Source organism: Malaya genurostris, chromosome 3 (assembly GCF_030247185.1).
Source record: "Malaya genurostris strain Urasoe2022 chromosome 3, Malgen_1.1, whole genome shotgun sequence".
Classification (NCBI taxonomy): domain Eukaryota; kingdom Metazoa; phylum Arthropoda; class Insecta; order Diptera; family Culicidae; genus Malaya; species Malaya genurostris.
Genome location: NC_080572.1, coordinates 30639681 through 30660292, shown reverse-complemented (window position 1 = coordinate 30660292; position 20612 = coordinate 30639681). Strand labels below are relative to the sequence as shown.

The 20612-nt window shown below is 39.3% G+C and overlaps 1 protein-coding gene across 3 annotated transcripts; it reads right to left on the bottom strand.

The window, feature by feature from the left end:
• Positions 1-527: 527 nt before the first annotated feature.
• On the bottom strand, positions 528-20396 carry LOC131438597 (polyglutamylase complex subunit TTLL1). Of its 3 annotated transcripts, none has more exons than XM_058608714.1 (7): positions 20278-20396; positions 4289-4512; positions 3935-4221; positions 3018-3593; positions 1272-1473; positions 872-1212; positions 528-808 (listed from the first exon to the last, which is right to left on the bottom strand). In XM_058608714.1, the coding sequence occupies exons 3-7, from the start codon at positions 4006-4008 to the stop codon at positions 670-672; spliced, it is 1332 nt and encodes a 443-aa protein (XP_058464697.1). In that variant the 5' UTR covers positions 4009-4221; positions 4289-4512; positions 20278-20396; the 3' UTR covers positions 528-669. The 3 variants fall into 3 exon arrangements, with proteins under 3 accessions (XP_058464697.1, XP_058464699.1, XP_058464698.1); XM_058608716.1 differs by having other exon boundaries at positions 3018-3582; XM_058608715.1 differs by lacking the exons at positions 3935-4221; positions 4289-4512; positions 20278-20396 and adding an exon at positions 3650-3867 and having other exon boundaries at positions 3018-3582.
• Between the last annotated feature and the right edge of the window lie 216 nt (positions 20397-20612).

Sequence of the window (20612 nt, the reverse complement as noted above, 5' to 3'; positions counted from 1 at the left end):
CCGAATGTTAGTTCAACACTTGTTGTTACTAGAGGCCGTATATACTACGGCGCACTCCACAAATGGAGAAGGAGCGTGCGAATATTGTATATTGTTCTAGTTTCAATATACTCGGATGCACCACAAAACTCAAAGATTTCCCTAGTAATCGTTCCAACAACATCCGACTTTCTGAACCACATGTAACAACAACAACAAAAGTGACAAATTGTCACTATAATTTCGAGATTTGAAATAAATAACAAAAGAAAAACGTTCGCACAATTATAGTATTATAAAATACCTTTATCAGGTATCAACAAGAAAAAAATTAACGAATGTCGGAATTATTCTCAATCATTTCAAATAAAAAAATGCAATCAAATAAAAACTCATCCAAATGCATACGAAATATTGACAAGGGAAAAAATAACGAATGTCGGAATTATTTTTAATTATTTCAAATAAAAAATGTCATCAAATAAAAATTAGCAGTTAGAATTTTGTAACTTTGAATGCGAGAATTTATTATTTGCATTTGTACCAGTTGGAAATACAAACATCTATACAAATAAACCAGACAAAATGATCAAAAAGCGCAAACATCGTGGTTAGAAAGTTAGAGCAATGACAACAAAGCATAAAAATGAAAATAAAAGTTATGCTACAAATGATCTGCATAATTTATTCTCACTTCCATCGATTGCTGCTAGATCTGCCTTTACCGTTTGTGCTGGGAATTCCATCATCCTGGGCGGAGATTTCTTCGTCGATCAGTAAATCAAAATTACCGAGCATGTCAGGGTTGGGAATTTTGTTCCATCTTACACTGTCAACAAAATTAATTAGAGTTTTCTACTATGAAACTGAAACACAACGGCCATTAACTCACTCCGGAATCCCGTCCGGGGGCAGAACAATGTTCAGAATATTATCGATCAGTTTATACTTCAGTATCCGATCGTTCGCCGTAGTTGACGTCAGAGACGGTGATGCGTTGACTTCGACCAACCACGGCTTGAGGGTGTTATCGATTATTATGTCGTATCCATAGCACTCGAAACAATGACGATCACTGGCCATCACACTGGAAACTGCCTTCAGCGAGTGAACAATCAGCCAGATGATCGCTCCAAACAGTTTATCAGTCACATCCTTACCACGAGTACCTTCCAGGAAGAGCCGCAAATTTTGAACGCTCCACTTTCCCCCATGGTGATTGTTGTATTCGCCCTACGAGATAGGATTTCTTGAAAAAAATGGTGTGTTATTTAGAGTAAATGCATACTTACACCATGTTTCTGAACACTGACATTGGTCAAGTGTACATACATGTTGTCCAGTTCGGTTACACTAGTGTCGTATTTCACCGTGCAGAAACGACAGAATCCCAGCCGAAAAAGATATGCTTTCAACGGTCGAAAGGACGTGACCAAAACATATAGCCGTAAATCGAATTTTTTTCCGCCGATTAGCAAAGGATTTTCAATGTATCTATAATGCGATGATAAATTAGTTTTTTTTTGTCGTGAATACGACTTACTTTACTATGGGGTGCCTTTTCAAAATTTACCCTCTGAGAGAGTGATAAGTTTTTGATCGTGAATATCGATTGTTGTATCTAATGAATCAACATAATTCTTGCGACATGCCATCGGAAATATGATTACAATTTTATGATAAAATTTTCAGTTTTGTGACATAGTCTCAAATAATTCAAAATTAAACTTTTCTGAAATGTTTGGTATAAACGAGTATCAAAGAGGATAATTCATTAGGCGCGCCTTATTGCCTTTCTCGTATTTTTAAAGGTCATAGCTCAGTGATCTGTGAAAGGATTTATATAATCTAACTACCAATAGAATCGAAATTTTTCAACATAAGCGTGTATAGAAAAAGCATTGAAGTATTTCAATAGTACACTATTGAAAAACCTGTCTCATTTGACCCATGTCAACACCAGCCAATCAGAACGCGTTCTGAGGAAGAGAACAAAATATCTACTGCTGTACAACAAATCGTTCGAGAAAAATGTTCCGAAAAGTGGTGAATATCGCAGTGGGTTTCTCAATTTGGTCCTTCTGAATGCAAGAAACGAATCCCTACAGCATATTGATAGTTGATTTCAATAAATTATGCAAATCCGAAATGAAATAATCAACATTAAAATTCTGTATGCGGCTATTTTTATAGCCGTTAGGACCGCCCATTAGTGAAAAAGCTACAAACGAAATCTGGTAAAAACAAGCCTCTCAACAAAAATTGAATCAGTTTGGATTCTATCGCCACTGCGAGCAGATGTGTTTTGTGTCGTCCACACAGCTAGTTTCGCTTTCGACAAGAGCGATTATGTCACGGCTGCCAGTCATTAGCATTGGTGAAAAAACAACGGTGGAGAGCATTACACAAAATCAGCCGTTCTTATGGCTCTAAAAGTTTTCTAAAGAACTATTAGGATTTGTTGTTCGCAAATCGAAGGTAATTATCCTCAGTTTAGTGCAAATCCAGAACAGTTTGGTTAGATTTGTGCACTTTTCGCTGTGTGAAACTCACAGTAATCGAGATCAAGTGAAGCTTCCTTTGTTTTTGCGAAAATTGTGAAAAAGGGGAATGCTTGCATAATTCATACAATTGATATTCGGAAGTGTTAAGGCATGTTAGTTGTTTTCGTATTCACGACATCCAGTTATGTATCTGACATTACCCACCCGCCTTTTTTTTTTGTTTCAATAATAGAGGTTGTAACCTTAAGGTCATTCCCGTTTTCGGGCCAGAAAAGCTTCCTGATCCTACGTGCGGAGTTTGGGATCGAACCCAAGTGAGCTACGTGAAAGGAATCGATTAACCCAAAACGCTGTACCCGTCTCCTAATTATGATTTAAATAGTGACATTCATAATTGTCGGACAATTTTCAGTGGTAGGGGAGGAAAAATGGGAAACTGTTTCGTTTGAAGTAATAAAATAATATACAAAAAAAAATTCTGCTTTCTGAAGTATGCAAATATTTGCTAAACAATCGCATAATAGAAGCACCTACCTTGAAATAACGTAACTCTCCTTTCCAATCTGAGGGTGAAACGATGTCTTTGCCTCTCTAGACCATCTTTTCAACTTGGAAAGTTTATTGATCAGAAATATTCCCGCTCCTTGCGACTTTCCGCATGGCTTCATAATCCAAGTGCTTTGCGGGTTTTTTCGATACTCTTCGACAAACATATTGTAATCGGCCGGTAAAACGAAGGTAATGGGAATGAAATCCAAATACAAATACAAATATTTGCCACCGGGCATGTTGGCTTCCGTTTTCTCGGCCAGTGGATTCCCGTCACGTTCTAGATCCTTTCGGTAACGTTTTATATTCTTAACGAGCAAATCTTTGCGCGAGAGCTCGTAATGGTTGGGGAAATGATTTATCATCTGATTGTCATGCATCCGGTAGCCACTATCGACACTAAAAATGTTCCGGCAAGTGCCCGTTCCTGCCCAGTAAAAATTCCAATCATCATCGGCTGGCACCTGCACCCAACCGCGTTTCTCGAAGTTACTGATCAACACTGATTTATCCAGATCCGTGCAAAAACATATCTTCATCCGTTCGTGACCTGAAGCGATTCTTTAGATAGTTCAAAAAAATTTTAAGGTCAAAGTCACAATTGTATCTTTGAATACCTCGTCGCATTTTCTTTGGTAATTTAACATTCATCTACTTATAAACAGTTTAGGTCAGTCCCATTCGAACGGCATTCACCAACTGACGGTGAAATTGTGCCATCGAATTGGGCTTCAACCTACCTGGTTCTGAAATAGTAAAACCATTTCATGTGCTTGTGATTCGAAGCAATAATAATATGATTGAATGCACATAAACCAGCATATACAATTGCCATTGAGTATACCAATCCTATCCCACAAATTTGTATTCAAGCTACTCACCACAACCTACCTTCAACCTACCTTCCATACATAGTAGCTAGATTAGTCGACACTCGCTTTGGATCCGTAGTCAATGTCCTATCCATGACTATCATGCGATATTATAGGATATCGATAGGCACTATTTACACGGCAGCAGTTTTGTCCAGTTCAGTTTTCAGATTTGAACGAAAAAAACGAGAGTCGGTATACATTCCTAGAGTTACTTGAAGTGAGATTTGTAATGCAGTAACAGAAGCGAATTGTAGCATATGCGTTCAGTTTTCCGATCCTTGCCTTATCTGTTTAAAGTAACCAAAGTCATGCACCTTAAAAAAATATTCAAGAAACTACATATGCAATTTGCCCATCATTCTAATTGAACATAACGATTACTTATCACTCTTGTTGTTTCGCGTGACGGCACGGTAGTTTTGGCCTAGACAGTTTGATTTTTCTCTTCTTGGAAGAAAATAATAAACTCGCGTTGTTTCGATGGTAACCACATGAAACGGGCCTAACATGGTTGCCACGATAACCACGTGCTGTGGTAGGAGGGTTGAATACAAGCACGTGTTAATTCTAATTCGAAGACTCCGCTCTCATTGGCATTATGGTGCCTGTGTGAATTGAAAAAAAAAACTGTTTTAATCTACCTAGTGGTGTAATGATGCCTTTCCCATGTATAATATTGTGATATTCTATTCAAAATGTTTCTCTTCGATTTTTGGAAGAATCCAAGGGATTGTTTGTGCATTAACTAATATATCAGGTGTACAATTTGCTTCCGCCGTTTTCCGATAGGTGGCTGTACCGGCTGAGGCTGGTCAAAATACATAGATGATAATTCCTTTAAAGTGAGTGTGTACAGTGCATAACGAAAGCGGAGGGAGCGCCGTCTATTTGTACGTGAGCAACTGCTTCAAAGATCGTAAGGGATTTTTACATCGAATCGTAACCGGTGATGAAAAGTGGGTTCGACACGATAATCCTAAACGCAGAAAATCATGGGGAAATCCAAGGCATCAGGAATCAGAACAAATTGGCTCAAATGGCACGTTCCCCTTGATATTTGAAGATTTGTGCCTTGCCATCAATATGTTTTTAGCATCATTTTCCCGATATATAAGAGGGAAGGATTGAAAGGAAATGGTAAGGTTTAGACTAGGAGGATGGGAAAAATTGACGACACAAAAACACAAAAAAGCAAAAGTAAATTCTGCACCCCTAAGAGATGCTGAACAATCTGCTGGGGATCACATTTAGTGGAAGCAGAAGTAAATTCTGAACCTCTACGAGGTCCCGAACAGTCTGCTATAAAACCTATTTAGGTTTGTTAATATGTGCGTTCTTTCTGAGGAACGATGCACAGTTAATAAAACCTCCAACCCCCGCGAGGATTTAGAGATTTTACAAAAGCGACACCATTCTGCACTCCCGGAAGAATGCAGAACGATTCGCAGTATGTACGAGCAGAAGTAAATTCGGTACCCCATAAAGGATGCCAAACAATCTGCAAACCCCTATTTAAGGTGAATACGGAAAGGATTCATTCACTCAAGGAGGAATGATGAACCCTTCTGACTATAGCTCCTTACCACATTGGGTGAGAAACGAGAGAATATCCTTTAATTGTAGCTCCGCATACACAGACTCAACCATGTATGGAGAACCAAAAACCCGGATACGTAGTTGCGTCAATGCGGGACAGTTACATATCAGATGATATGAAGTACCATAATCACATTCACACAAATCACACGAATAATACTCAGCACGTTGAATAGTAGCCATGTGATAATTGAGTTTGCAATGTCCAGTCAGAGCTCTGACCAGAATACTGAAATGATGCTTGGAGAAATGCAGTAGACACTTTGACATTTTCAGATTTAAATCTGGTAGAAATGCTTTTGTCTGAGCGCAAGTTTGCAAGCTGCGCCAGTAGCTGGCATGTTTGGATGCAGCCCAAGAACGAATCTTGTGCTTTATCCAACTAGTTGAAAGTGGTAAAGCTGGTTCAGGACCAACGAAATCATTCGTTGCACCAGCTCTAGCCAACTCATCAACCCATTCATTTCCAGTAATACCAGAATGGCCGGGTACCCATAAGAAGTAAACAGCATTTGAAATGCTGAGGTCTTCAATTTGAAATCGACCTGCGATCACTAGATTCGACCGTGAATCATTCGAACTGAGTGCTTTTGAGGCTGCCTGACTGTCGGAAATGAATTCGTTTACCACAGATCCTGCTTGCTTGGAACACAGTACAGTATCTACCAAGTGAATGAGACTACTGTAGCCTCATTTCACAACAGTAGACACCAGCACCAGCACGACCATTCAACAGAGAACCGTCCGTATAACCAACTTTGTGTTCATCAAGTTGTCGTTCCAGACAACCAGACAACCATTCCTCACGAAGAGGATAGCTCACATTGAATGTTTTGAAAAGAAAACTGCATGTGAGAGTTAGGTCACTAGGAGCGAGTGAATACTCATCCCACGTAACCATTTGAGACCACAAACGAGTGTGGCTAGTAGCATAATCTAAAGGGTTACTGTTCAAAAGCCCTGTAACCTTAAGACGGTATGCACAAGATAATGCTTCTTGTTTGAGTCCCTATGATTTTCCAAAAGCTCGTCTGCATTGGCCGAAAGCCATGCAAGCTCTTTTAATCCTGAAATCAAAGTGAGCAGACCAATTCAGTTTTGAATCAAGAATAACCCCGACGTATTAAACTTGATCGACCACAGTGACCTCTGAACCGAAGAACTGTAACGGACGAACTCCTGTGATTATCCTATGATGAGTGAAAAGCACCATTGATGTTTTGCCCGGATTTACAGATAATCCAACCTGACAACACCATTGCTCAACAGATCGCAGGGCTTGCTGCATTAAATCAAAGAGAGTGTTAATGCTTATACCGGTCAGCAATATATGATAATCATCGGCAAAACCATAAGTCGGAAATCCAAGGTTATTAAGTTTCGTTAACAAACCATCAGCGACTAGGTTCCACACTGGCCTCAGCCTTTAAGTGACGGTGTGCAATAGTCAACACACTTTACCCTACACCTTCTGAACCGGAAGTCGGATCCAGATGAAATTCAGAAACTTCGTATGGACCTTTCATTTGAATCTAATGGCGTTTTCGTTTTTAATTTGCGCTACACCGGTGCAGTGCTACACTGATGCATGAATAAACGAACATAAATGACGAAAACATAAACAGTAACCATTGACGATTCCATTGCACAGAGCTACACCAAACTTTTGATGAGTGCTACACCAGTGGTATCGGTGCAGAAAAAGTGTAGCACTGTTGTAGTGCAATTGGTAAAAACGAACGGTTTAGGTGCAGCTTTCGCAACACCAGTGTAGTGCAATTTAAAAACGAAAACGACATAAGTTGGTGGAAATCGTTCAAACCATCGCTGAGAAAAGTGAGTGAGATAAAATTTTGGTATAAATGACCACTATTTCCAGTGCTTGCGAAACCGGAGACCGGGAACCAGGATAGCCGGTATCGGTTTGTTCAGTTGCTTACGGATAATAGCTATCGATTTGTGTAGTTTTGAGACCAGTTTAGAATTTTTTTACGTGTTTTGTTTCGCCGGTTTAAGTGACGGTGTACAATATTGAACACACTTTACCCTATAACTCCGGAACCGGAAGTCGGATCCGTATGGGGCCGTAGGACCTTTCATTTGAATCTAAATTTGTGGAAATCGGTCAAACCATCGCTGAGAAAAGTGAATGAGATCAATTTTGGTATATACGACCACTATTTCCGGTGCTTGCGAAACCGGAGACCGGAAACCAGGATAGCCGGAATCGGTTTGTTTGGTTGTTTACTGATAATAGCTATCGATTTGTGTAGTTTTGAGATCAGTGAATAGTTTGTATAGCCGCGCAGTCCGAGCGGCGTGCGTCGAGGATTGGAGGGGTATTTTTCACAATTAGAAATAATAATCTTTTTTTTTGTTCTTCTTTAAACTTCTTTTATTTACTTTTATTACTTCACAATTAAGGTTCTTACTCAATGGCAGCAAACTACACAATGGCAGAAAATGTTTCTTTTTACACTTGCTACCATCAGGCTATGTGTTGACAAATCCGATATTCACTTTTATTTATCACTATTCAAAAACTGCTTTCATGCTTTTCTGTCAGCCAGATTTAGCGGATTCTTTTCTTACAACGATATTGTACACGGATTAGTACTACTTGAAAACGATTATTAACACGAGAACGACATTTTTCGTTTTAGTGTTAATCGCGCAATAAGTAATATTTTTATTTCGTCCTTTTCACTGGTTACGCTCTAAACTAGGACGACCGTGACTTGCGACTCATCCGACTTTCTTCCGAAGTTCTACCAAAAGCCGAGAACACTGTCACTATGCCAGTGGCGGTGACCAGTGCCAGTGAAAAGATATTTTTGTTGCTACTCGTCGCGGTTACGCTGACGTGAAGGCTTGCTTGAAAGGCGACGAGTTTTCCTTCATGACTGGTTTGCTATTCTTGCAATGCTGCAAGTTCAATGAAATTCATTATTATTAAGCATGCCCCCTACTTACAGAGCTTGATGTTACCAGAAGGGTTATCATCAAGTCGAACAGTTGCCAGTCTCGGACTTTGGGTACCGTGTCATTCTTCATCCTTAATAACTCGTTCTTCTGTGTTGGTGATTCGTATTAGAGCTTGATTAGTCATTCGGTTTATTCACTATAGTATCGGATTAGTTGTCTCATTTGCGTTTTGGGCATCATTGGAATTAAAGACTGTCCCAGAAAGTATGGACGCACTTTGATTTCGCTGTAGATAATTCACAAGTGTTAGATATTCAAATTTTATTCGATATACTGATAATATTAGACTACAACAACAGAATAATATTCTCAACATTTGCTACTTAGCCATTGTAGACTAGCTCCGTACAGACTTCTTGGCGACAAGTTTTGACACTTTTTTCCAATCTTTTTCGAACTGTTGAATGGTTTCGGCTGTCGAGACATGTTTCCTAAGATGTGCCTTCGTTAATGCCCAAAATTCCTCAATTGGTCGAAGTTATGGGCAATTTGGTGGATTCATGTCTTTTGGGACGAAAGTGATATTTTTGGTAGTATACCATTCTACCGTTGATTTCGAGTAGAAGCAAGATCTGGCCAGAAGACAACAGGATCCTTGTGGCTTCGAATCATGGGTAGAAATCATTTTTATAAACATTCCTTGATGTATATTTCGCTGTTCATTGAAGCAATGGTGATGAAGGGTTTCGAAATCTTACCGCAGCTACAAATTGCTTGCCAGACCTTAGCTTTCTTACCAAATTTTTCGACTTCGATCGATGTCTCGGACTGGTTTAACACTTGCCCTTCTCCCACCGTATAATATTGTGGTCCCGGCAAGGATTTGTTATCGAGTTTCACGTAGGTTCCGTCGTCTATGATTATGCAGTTCAAATTTCCAGCAAGAATCGTATTGTACAGCTTTCGAACCCTCGGCCTGATCGATGCATCTTGTTTCGGGCTACGTTTTGGTTGTTTCTGCTTCTTATAGGTTCGAAGATTCAAACGTTCTTTAGCACGAAGAACATTTGACTTCGAAGTGCCCACTTTTTTGGCCACATCCCGAACTGGAACCTCCTTCTTTTGCTCGAACGCCTTCAGTATACGTTTATCCAACTGAGGGTTAGCAGGACCTTTTTTCGACCCGTTTTTGGTTTATCCTCAAAGGTGTTATCCTCACCGAACTTCGTGACTGCATTTCGCACGACTTTTTCACTTACTCCTTCCGTTTTTGCTATCTTTCTCAGTGACAGTCCGCGTTCTGTGCACCATTTGTACACAATTTTTCGACGTTGTTCTACTGAAAGTCCACGCATTTCGAAACAAACTAATGAAAACGAATAAACAATTGCACAAGTGGTTAGAGAAGAGTGTAAACAACAGGACGCAGCTATACAAATTGACAGATTCTAAACCAATGCGAAATGGCAGCGGTTTTTTTTGCGTCCATACTTTCTGGGACAGTTTTTACTGCCAGTAGTAATAATCGTTCCGCAAAATGTGATGAAGCTTCTTCGTTGGGAATAAATGTGTTGAGGCTCCTAGCGGCTTCATTTGAGAAAACCTCCGAAATGTTTTAATTTTCCACGTATTCATTTAAAAAAAAACACGGGTAAATTAATGACCGCGCGAGTAACCAAAATAAGTATAAGGTACAGGAGAAGAAGCGACATATGATAATAATAATGGGCCGATCGTATATAGGTTGCACGACTTCTATCAAAATAATGAATGACAAAGACAGTTTCGTATTTTGTGTTGATCAGAATTGCGCACACAGCGAGCATGACAATGGCTATAGCAGGATAAGCATGTGAAATCTGCCTCCAAAGGCAATTCATATTGTTATACCACATTCGAAAGGTCATAGACTGTAAACAATTTTCTCAAAGTATCAACCCTTTAACTGCCATATTGACGGAGCTAGGGTGTTTCTATTAATTTTTATTTTATTCGATTTTTGAAGAAACCGTTCTTCCGAAAAATTTGAAAAAAATTAAGTATGTTTAAGGCATTATGATGAAGGTTTACATTTTTTTCAAAATTTTTGAAGATGTATTTTTTCCATTGAAAAATACCTGAAAATTTCGAAACATATCTTTTCCCTCTTCCAATTTTTGCACCACCCTGGATTTTTTAGTGATAAATAAAAAATTTTGGACATGTTAAAGTTGTATGTTTTCATGTTTTAAAGAAAATGTGGACGACCACAATATTTCATTTTTTCTAAAAAATAAATAACAGTCGACCATGCGTCCCCATCAAATTCTATTAGAAGGAAACGCATGGTGCTTTGTTCTATTAGTTTATGCAACTCAAGCGTAGGGCTTAGAAATCAAAGTAATAAGAATAAGGAAATGAGTTTCAACCTTTGCATAATACATACACGATCACACTTCGGGTACAACCTAGAAAGCTACAAAGCAAGAACTTACTGGTATGTGGTTCATATATGAATGGTAGTAATATATGAACGTCGCGAGTATCACATATATGAAATTCGTCTTAAGTATTAAGTATAAACGAAAATAATCAGAGAGAAAATGTGTTTTTTTCAAATAGCAATATATTTTTATAACATGTTTTATCCCATTTCCTATTTAAATTAAATATACAGTCAATAATTCTAAGTAATCGATTCCAACCTTCATCAATGGCCACTTCTGTTTGACACCAATATCAAAAAGACAAATTCAATTCGTTGTTGTTTCGACTCGATATGCATTTAGTGAAATGTACAGAGATGGCAAAAAGGAAACCGCGTTGTACGAGACCCCACAGTGCAAAACGATTTGATCATTTCATGAAACACTATTGAATTATCGAATTATATACTGTCACTTTTGAAACTGTAACGAAATTTTCATTCTTTCATTCATTATTCTTTCATTACATCCATCAGCAACGCGTGAAAAACTTACACCCCTTCTAGTTCTTGACCGCCGTAACCGAATTTCATATACGTGATACTCGCGACGTTCATATATTACTACCATTCATATATGAACCACATACCAGTAAGTTCTTGCTTCGTAGCTTTCTAGGTTGTACCCGAAGTATGATCGTTTATGTATTATGCAAAGGTTGAAGCTCATTTCCTCCTTTTCGTTACTTTGTTTTCTAAGCCCTGCGCTTGAGTTGCATAAACTACTAGAACAAAGCACCATTCGTTTCCTTCTGTTATTTATTTCTTTAAAAACCTGTTTTAATCCACCTAGTGGTGTAATGATGCCTTTCTCATATCAATCATACCATCGTATATAATACTGTGGTATTCTTCAAAATAATTTTCTTCGATTCCTAAAAAGAATAACCGAAATCGGTTTGTTTGACCGTCTACTGATAAAAACTATTAATTGGAGAAGATTTTAGGTCGATTTAGAAAACTTTTTACGGTTTTTCGCCCTTTTCAGTGATTTACAATTTTTAACACACTTCACCTTATATTTCCGGATCCGGAAGTCGGATCCAGATGAAATTCAGGAATTACGTATGGGACCACAGGACCTTTCATTTGAACCTAAGTTTGTGAAAATCGGTCGCGCAAACTATGAGAAAAGCTAGAAAACATATTTTCATTTTTTTACACATTTTACCCCATAACTCCGGAAGGCGGATGCAAATAATATTCAGGAATTTTGTAAGGGACCACAAGACCTTTCATTTGAATCTAAGTTTGTGAAAATCGAAGTTAGATTTTATATAGTAAATGATTTGTGTGTTCCTGGAATCACTGGAGCAGAGTTTTTAAAGATATGCACAATTTATGTCATTCAGAATTTCGAATGCATATGCCTAAGTGTACCAAACGAGCACAATAGTGTAGCAAATATACCAGTAACAGGAAAAGAAAAGGTACACGCAACTGAGCATCATGGGATACGTTCTGCAGATAAGGATGAGTACAACATTGAAATATTAACCCGCATGATAAAGAAAGAAATAACGAAGTAAATGATAATAATGAGAAGCCAAATTTGTTTCCAGACAGTGCAACTAAAGCAAACAATAATTGTGAAATAAAAAAAACCACAAGTAGAGAGAGGATAACCAAGAAACATATTAAAACTGATGTAGAGAAAGACAAAAATGAAGTAATTATCGTAAATGCTGAAGTCGTAGCATAATAAGTATAAAATGAACAAAAAAGTGAATAAAAATAATAACATTAATGCACCGTATCAGAACAACTATGATATACGAGGTCTGTTCAAAAAGTACCCAGAATTCTCATTTTTCTAAAAAAATATTTATTTATTCGTCTACATCTATATGGTCCCCTTAAAAGTAATCCGCCCTAGATACAATACACTTATGCCAGCGTTTTTTCCAGTCTTCGAAACACCCCTGATAGTCACTTTTTGTAATGCTCTGTAGCACTCTCAGCGATTCTGTCTTTATCTCTTCAATCGTTTGTTTCATCAATTGTTTCGACATCATAACCGTACACCCATGTTTCATCACCAGTTATGACCCTTTCAAGTAAATTTGGATCGTCGTTAACGTCGTTTAACAGCTCCTGAGCGATGGTAATGCGTTTGTTTTTTTTTTATCAAAATTCAGCAGTTTTGGAACGAATTTTGCTGCCACTCGTTTCAAGCCCAAAACATTTGAAAAAATATGATGGCATGAGCCAACTGATATGCCAATTTCATCAGCAACTTCTCTAATAGTGATTCGGCGATCATCCATAATCATTTTTTCCACTTTTCCCACATTTTCATCGATTATTGACGTGCTGGGTCGACCGGAGCGTTCGTCGTCTTCAACGTCTTCGCGGCCATCTTTGAAACGCTTATACCACTCGTAAACACTTGTTTTTTTCATAGCAGACTCACCGTAGGCTCTCTGTAGCATTACTCTCTGTAACTGTAACCGTAGGCTCTCTGTAACTGTAACTCGCACACTTGGTTACACCTTATTTTATTTTTCACGCAAAATTTAATACAAATTCTTTGACTCTTTAATTCTTCCATTGTTTAAACTAACAAAAATCGCCGAGCTCAAAAAAACACGTCTACACCAGCCGCTACAAGACAGAATGTAAACAATGAATACAGCTGGAAATTTCAGCATACATTAGGGACATATGTACCAACACAATAAAAAAAAATTTTGACAACCGGACTCTCCAGACGCGCGCAATTAAAAAATTCCGGGAACATTTTGAACAGACCTCGTATACAATAACGAAGATCGTTCAGATAGTATGCTTCACTGTCGTGGGACTAATATTACTAATGAAAACGCAAGAGATTTTATAGCTAAATAGCGTGACGAGGAAGACAAATGTTTCCTTGATTTAGATACAAATCAATATGTAATTCTTACGGAAAATAAAAGATACGGTCGAATAACTGGTCGGGACCGAACGTATAAAGTATTAGAATCACTAAATATAAAACACTTAAAGAGAACAAATTTTATGGATATAGAGAAAATTATGGCATCTTATAGCGATGTATTCTATCTGAAGGAGCACAAGTTAACTATCACCGATGCGGCAGTGCACGAAATTGAGACCAATTCAAATGGCGAGCGCTACCGCGCCATGATTAGCGATTGATTCTTCCCGTTACTTGAAGAGGAAGACTTGGACACCTATTGGTTCCAACAAGACGGCGCTCCGTGCCACACAGCCAATGCTACGATCGATCTTCTGCGCACAGTCTTCGAAGATCGAATTATCAGTCGAAATTCGGATGTCGATTGGCCGCCTCGGAGCTGTGATTTGACGCCGTTAGACTATTATCTTTGGGGGGCTGTCAAAGATAAGAGTTATGTGGACAAGCCAGAGACAATTCAAACCTTGAAGGACAACATTCGTGCAGCCATAGCTGAAATAAAGTGATTATTGTAAATTGTATCCATGCAGGAATATTATAATCTCCCCACTGGCACACCGATTGTTTTATTGCTATTCCGTGGCTGGAGATTATATTCTCGGAAAAATCATTCAGTTGTTCGACAACGAACAACAAGCCTTCAGATTAAAAAAAATGTTACTGAAAATTATTTTCAGTTCATAATTTTCGGTGCACCCTTTACCGGCGTTTTATCAGACACTTTTAACGTTCCTACTGGAACTTACATCATACAGTATTTAAATAAAATTTGTGACTGTGACCAAGAGGAGGTTATTGTATTACATTTCTTAACGTTTAACTCAACGTTTCTGTCGCACATGTCTAAGGGTGCAGCCTGACATACTTGTCATTTTTTCTGAGTGAACGGAGCTTTGCCGCGCGACTTCGTGCGATCTGTCAAGCTTCGCATCTCTCTAGCTTCACCCTAAGACCTTCTAAGAGTTTATATCTAGGGTACAACAATCCACAAGACTTGTGATGATGTGATAGATTTTTAGAAGTGGACCGAGAAATTTGTAGCTCATATTCAGCGATGTCAGATCAACGGAAATCTCCGTAGAGCTACGGATTCGAACATCTTCTACGGATCTACGGATCCTTGGACAAAATCTACGGATCTACGGATTCTTAGACAAAATCTACGGATCCGTAGACAAAATCTACGGAAAATGGATTTTCCACGGAAATTTGAATTTATCAACGCAGAACTACGGAAACTTGTTTTCTGGCGAGCAACAAAAAAAAGGTTTTCACCGCTTGAGCTTCCGAGAAAAATGCCAATCTACGGAAATGACACTAATGCTATCTGGCATCGCTGATCATATTAGTTGTATTGTAGGGCATACTTTGGCTATATCTCTTTCGGTTTCAGGTTCCAAAAATAGCGATTAAATTTTTTTTAAATGAAACTCACATCGATTTCTCAGAGATGACTTCAGGTTTGGAAACAGATAACAGTTCGAGTAAGCCAATTCCACAGTAACTCCTATCCCTACACCTCTCCGCGGTGCCGGCTGGGGTACGAGTAACCATAGGAAAGATCGGGTATTTTTTTTTTAGGGGTTAGCCAAATTTTGTGCTAGGGCACATAACCGTTTTTATTATTGTTACGTTTCGTCTTTGACTCATCAGTGCAGAGCAGTTCAAATTGAACTGCTTAGTGCTAAACTCGGCAGTTCAATTTGAGCCGCTAAGCAGACGTAAAGTTTCTGCTACTTACAGAACACTTTTTGTTTTGCAACGGAGTGCAATGTCTATTCTGACGTGCCGAACGAAAACGTGTTTTCGACTATTTCTGGCCGATGCAGGTATGGTCATTTAGGGGTTAGCCAAATTTTGTGCTAGGGCACATAACCGTTTTTATTATTTTTACGTTTCGTCTTTGACTCATCAGTGCTAACCCCTAAATGACCATACCAGCATCGGCCAGAAATAGTCGAAAACACGTTTTCGTTCGGCACGTCAGAATAGACATTGCACTCCGTTGCAAAACAAAAAGTGTTCTGTAAGTAGCAGAAACTTTACGTCTGCTTAGCGGTTCAAATTGAACTGCCGAGTTTAGCACTAAGCAGTTCAATTTGAACTGCTCTGCACTGATGAGTCAAAGACGAAACGTAAAAATAATAAAAACGGTTATGTGCCCTAGCACAAAATTTGGCTAACCCCTAAATGACCATACCTGCATCGGCCAGAAATAGTCGAAAACACGTTTTCGTTCGGCACGTCAGAATAGACATTGCACTCCGTTGCAAAACAAAAAGTGTTCTGTAAGTAGCAGAAACTTTACGTCTGCTTAGCGGTTCAAATTGAACTGCCGAGTTTAGCACTAAGCAGTTCAATTTGAACTGCTCTGCACTGATGAGTCAAAGACGAAACGTAAAAATAATAAAAACGGTTATGTGCCCTAGCACAAAATTTGGCTAACCCCTAAATGACCATACCTGCATCGGCCAGAAATAGTCGAAAACACGTTTTCGTTCGGCACGTCAGATTAGACATTGCACTCCGTTGCAAAACAAAAAGTGTTCTGTAAGTAGCAGAAACTTTACGTCTGCTTAGTGGTTCAAATTGAACTGCCGAGTTTAGCACTAAGCAGTTCAATTTGAACTGCTCTGCACTGATGAGTCAAAGACGAAACGTAAAAATAATAAGATCGGGTAACCAACCCCGGTGGGATCTTGGTCGTATGCTGACAGGGAAGGGGGGTTTGCTTCACTTTACAGAGAGCGAGCCTACCCGAGCGTCTGTTCCCCATGTTGGGGCGGCTCGTAACAGCGTCTGTTATCCATGTTAGGAGCGGCTGATTACCGTCCTTGTGTCAGTGTGGGACTCTAAACAGTGCTGACACTATGGCCGTGGTGGTTGGTGTAGGCCTAACAAGATGCCCGGAAAACACATATTACGTACGATCAAGAAAGAAATACGATTCGGAATAATCGGCAAAGACCTACGCAACGAACAAAGGACTACGAGTGGAAGCTGGGCACATGGAGCTGCAAATCGCTTCCCAGGATACGACCGAATGCTGCATGAAGAGCTTCACATACACGGCTCCGATATCGTAGCACTGCAGGAACTTTGTTGGACGGGACAGAAGGTGTGGAAAAGTGAGCATCGAGCGGCTACCTTCTACCAGAGCTGGGGTACCACCAACGTTCTAGGAACGGGATTTGTAGTGTTGGGCAAGATGCGCCAGCGCGTGATTGGGTGGCAGCCAATCAGTGATAGAATGTGCGTATTGAAGATCAAGGGCCATTTCTTCAATTACAGCATCATCAACGTGCACTGCCCACATGAGACGAAGCCCGATGACGAGAAGGAAGCATTTTACACGCAGCTGAAACGAGCCTACGACGGGATGTAAAACTCGTCATCGGCGACATGAATGCTCAGGTAGGCCGGGAGGCAATCGTCCTTATTCTGAATAACGTCGTATTTCATTTGTATTCCCCATAACGCTAGCAAAATCAAAGGTAGCTATGATTCGATCGAACCATATTCGATCGAAAAATCAATACGTCGTTATCCAGAATAAGGGCGAATGTACAGGCCCGTGATCGGGCTGGAGAGCCTGCACGCGATAACAAACGACAACGGTCAACGATGCGTAAACTTTTCAGTCTCCCGAGGAATGGAAGTTCGAAGCTCCTTCTTCCCCCGCAAAGATATCCACAAAGCCACCTAGAGATCACCTGATCAACATACGGAAAATCAAATCGACCACGTTCTCATCGACGGGCGATTCGCGCCACTACGGATCACATATTCGACGAACTGAGTCGAATAATATATGAAAGATTAGAATTAGTCATGTGCACTTTAGCACGCCGTCGTCTATCACCAATAGCTAAGGAATTCGTAGGGCCGCCAATAGCTAAGGAATTCGTACGTACCCACGCATCACCTATTCATTGACTTCAAAGCGGCATACGACACAATCGATCGAGAACAGCTATGGCAGATAATGCACGAATACGGTTTCCCGGATAAACTGACGCGATTTGTCAAAGCAACGATGGATAGAGTGGTGTGCTACGTCCGAGTATCTGGGACGCTCTCAAGTCCCTTCTAATCTCGGAGAGGGCTACGTCAAGGTGACGGACTTTCTTGTATCTTGTTCAATATTGCCCTGGAAGGTGTGATTCGAAGAGCGAGGATCGACACGAGTGGCACGATCTTCCGAAAGTCCGTACAACTTTTTGGTTTCGCTGACGATATTCGCCCTTATTCTGAATAACGTCGTATTTCATTTGTATTCCTAATAACGCTAGCAAATTCAAAGGTAGCTAGGATTCGACCGAACCATATTCGATCGAAAAACTAATACATCGTTATTCAAAATAAGGGCGATTGTGACACGTAACCTTGAGAAGATGACTGAAACCTAGATCGGACTGAAAGCTGAAGCTAGGCGTATCGGAGTGGCCATAAATGCGTCAAAAACAAAATACATGAGATAAAGAGGCTCTAGAGAAGAAACTATACCACCCTTATTCTGAATAACGACGTATAGATTTTTCGATCGACTCCTAGCTACCTTTAATTTTGCTAGCGTTATTAAGAATACGATAAAAAACGATACGTCGTTAGGGGCTGTCCATAAAAGACGTCACGCCGCAAGGGGGAGGGGGGTGTTTCATAAAACGTGACCTTTTGTGACAGGGGGAAGGGGGGGAGGTTTTTGGAATGTGATGTCCAATATTATTAATGAGCGCATTTTTGAAATACCTAATTATATTACTACATTGCCCTATTTCCTGAAAAAATCTCCACAATAAACGTTTACATTCTATATGTAAAAGCTTCTTCTTGTAAATTCGGTAACGATTGAATTTCTGTTGTGATCATCAAAAGTGCACGGAGGAGCGAGTAAATTAGCGAAATTAATAATTTGTGCCTAATAGGAGTCAAAAGAAAAAGATGCCTTTTAAGTTATGCACTGACAATTTTTTCAGTAATTTGATTTTCTAGAATTGATAATAGTATACCATAAGAATTTCTCTTATCTGATTCTGATGCAGTTTATTCAATTGTAATCCATTTGAAAAAGGGCGGGAGATCAACGATTTCAGACGTAGATCATGTCATGTCTTATCTTGATCATATGTGATTTTTCTCCACCAACATCAAAGCTTATCGAATCATCCAATGATTGAACTTACATAAATCAAAAATCCTTTTAGCTCAAAATCACTACCCATTGTGTGACGATAGATCAGTACCGATATTGATCAATGTGATTTAAAATTCACTGATCAACTGATCAAGAAAAGATTCTCCGGCAGTGATCTCGTTTTGATGAGGTTTTGGTCTTTATTTTCTCATCCCTGTATGCTACACTAAGAAAATATTATTCTTTACCTAAAACAATAATATATCTGTATACCCCTAGGAGGAATAAAACAGATGATTTAAATGTTCCATCAATCCCAACCAAATACTTTTGTTAATTTATATAATTGATATTAATAAAATAATTCCGATGATTTTGTAGTTTTAGGGATATTTTTTAATCTAAGGATTCGATTTTTCCCTCATATTTGAATGGTTTGTCATACATATTGAGATGAATTTTATTTATTTTGAATTCGTGACATGTGACATAGGGGGTGTGGGGGGTCTTTGCTTCTGTGACAATTTGTGACAAAGGGGGGATGGGGAGTCAAAAATCGTCAAAAAAAGCGTGACGTCTTTTATGGACAGCCCCTTATCCAGAATAAGGGCGTACGTCTCCCACCACGAACATTCGCCTTTATTCTAAATAACGGCATATTGGTTATTCGATCGAATATGGTTCGGTCGAATCCTAGCTACCTTTGATTTTTCTAGCGTTATTAGGAATACGAATGAAATACGATAAAAAAAACGATACGTCGTTATCCAGAATAAGGGTGAATGACACCAGCAGAGAAATTCATAGACGTATTTTGGCAGGGAATCGTGCGTACTTTGGACTCAGAAAAACCCTTCGATCGAGAAAAGTACGCCAACGCACGAAATTGACCATCTACAAAACGCTCATTAGATCGGTTGTTCTCTATGGCCACGAGACCAGGACTATGTTGGCAGAGAACCAACGCGCCCTCAGTATTTTCGAAAGAAAGGTACTGAGAACCATCTATGGCGGAGTGCAGATAGAAGACGGAACGTGGAGACGGCGTAAGAATCACGAATTGCAACAGCTGCTAGGAGAATCACCTATCGTACGGACAGCTAAAATCGGACGTCTACCATGGGCTGGGCATGTCATAAGGATGTCGGACGATAGCTCAGTGAAAATGGTTCTTGAATCTAATACGACTGGTACAAGAAGAAACGGAGTGCAGCGAGCAAGGTGGATCGACACCCAACAGGCCTATAGCTGTTAGGTAAGGTAATTAGGCCAATTATTTTAACCATGGTAACGATGATCATGGGCTTCATGTAAGGCCCGCTAATACTTACATTTCGGGAGTTTACGGTGCTGCGCCATTGTCGTGATTTTTTCTTGGATTCCTGCTATCTTTGTTCATCCTTTCAATTTGCAGGAGGAAAATGCATCCGTTCTTCATGGAATTCATCGGGTCAATCCTCTCATTTCTTTCTTTCTGCTTTCAGACTGCTTAGATTGAAGTTTGTATCAAAACCGGGTATAAAAAAAAATAAATGAAAAAAAAGTTTGTATCAATAATTACCGTTGTTTTATAGAATTTAGACTACAACTATAAATATGCTAACGCTACACTGTGTCATTTAGTAAAACAATATAATTATTGTTCAGAATATTATTTGAGTTGTAT

Bases quoted from the DNA above. Each gene is read 5' to 3' on its own strand.
- LOC131438597 (XM_058608714.1), bottom strand. From the start codon at position 4,008: ATGATAGTCATGGATAGGACATTGACTACGGATCCAAAGCGAGTGTCG. The intron at 1,213-1,271 runs GTAAGTATGCAT...CCTATCTCGTAG, and splicing joins TCAGTGTTCAGAAACATGGT to GGCGAATACAACAATCACCA. The intron at 809-871 runs GTGAGTTAATGG...TTTTGTTGACAG, and splicing joins CCCCCGGACGGGATTCCGGA to TGTAAGATGGAACAAAATTC.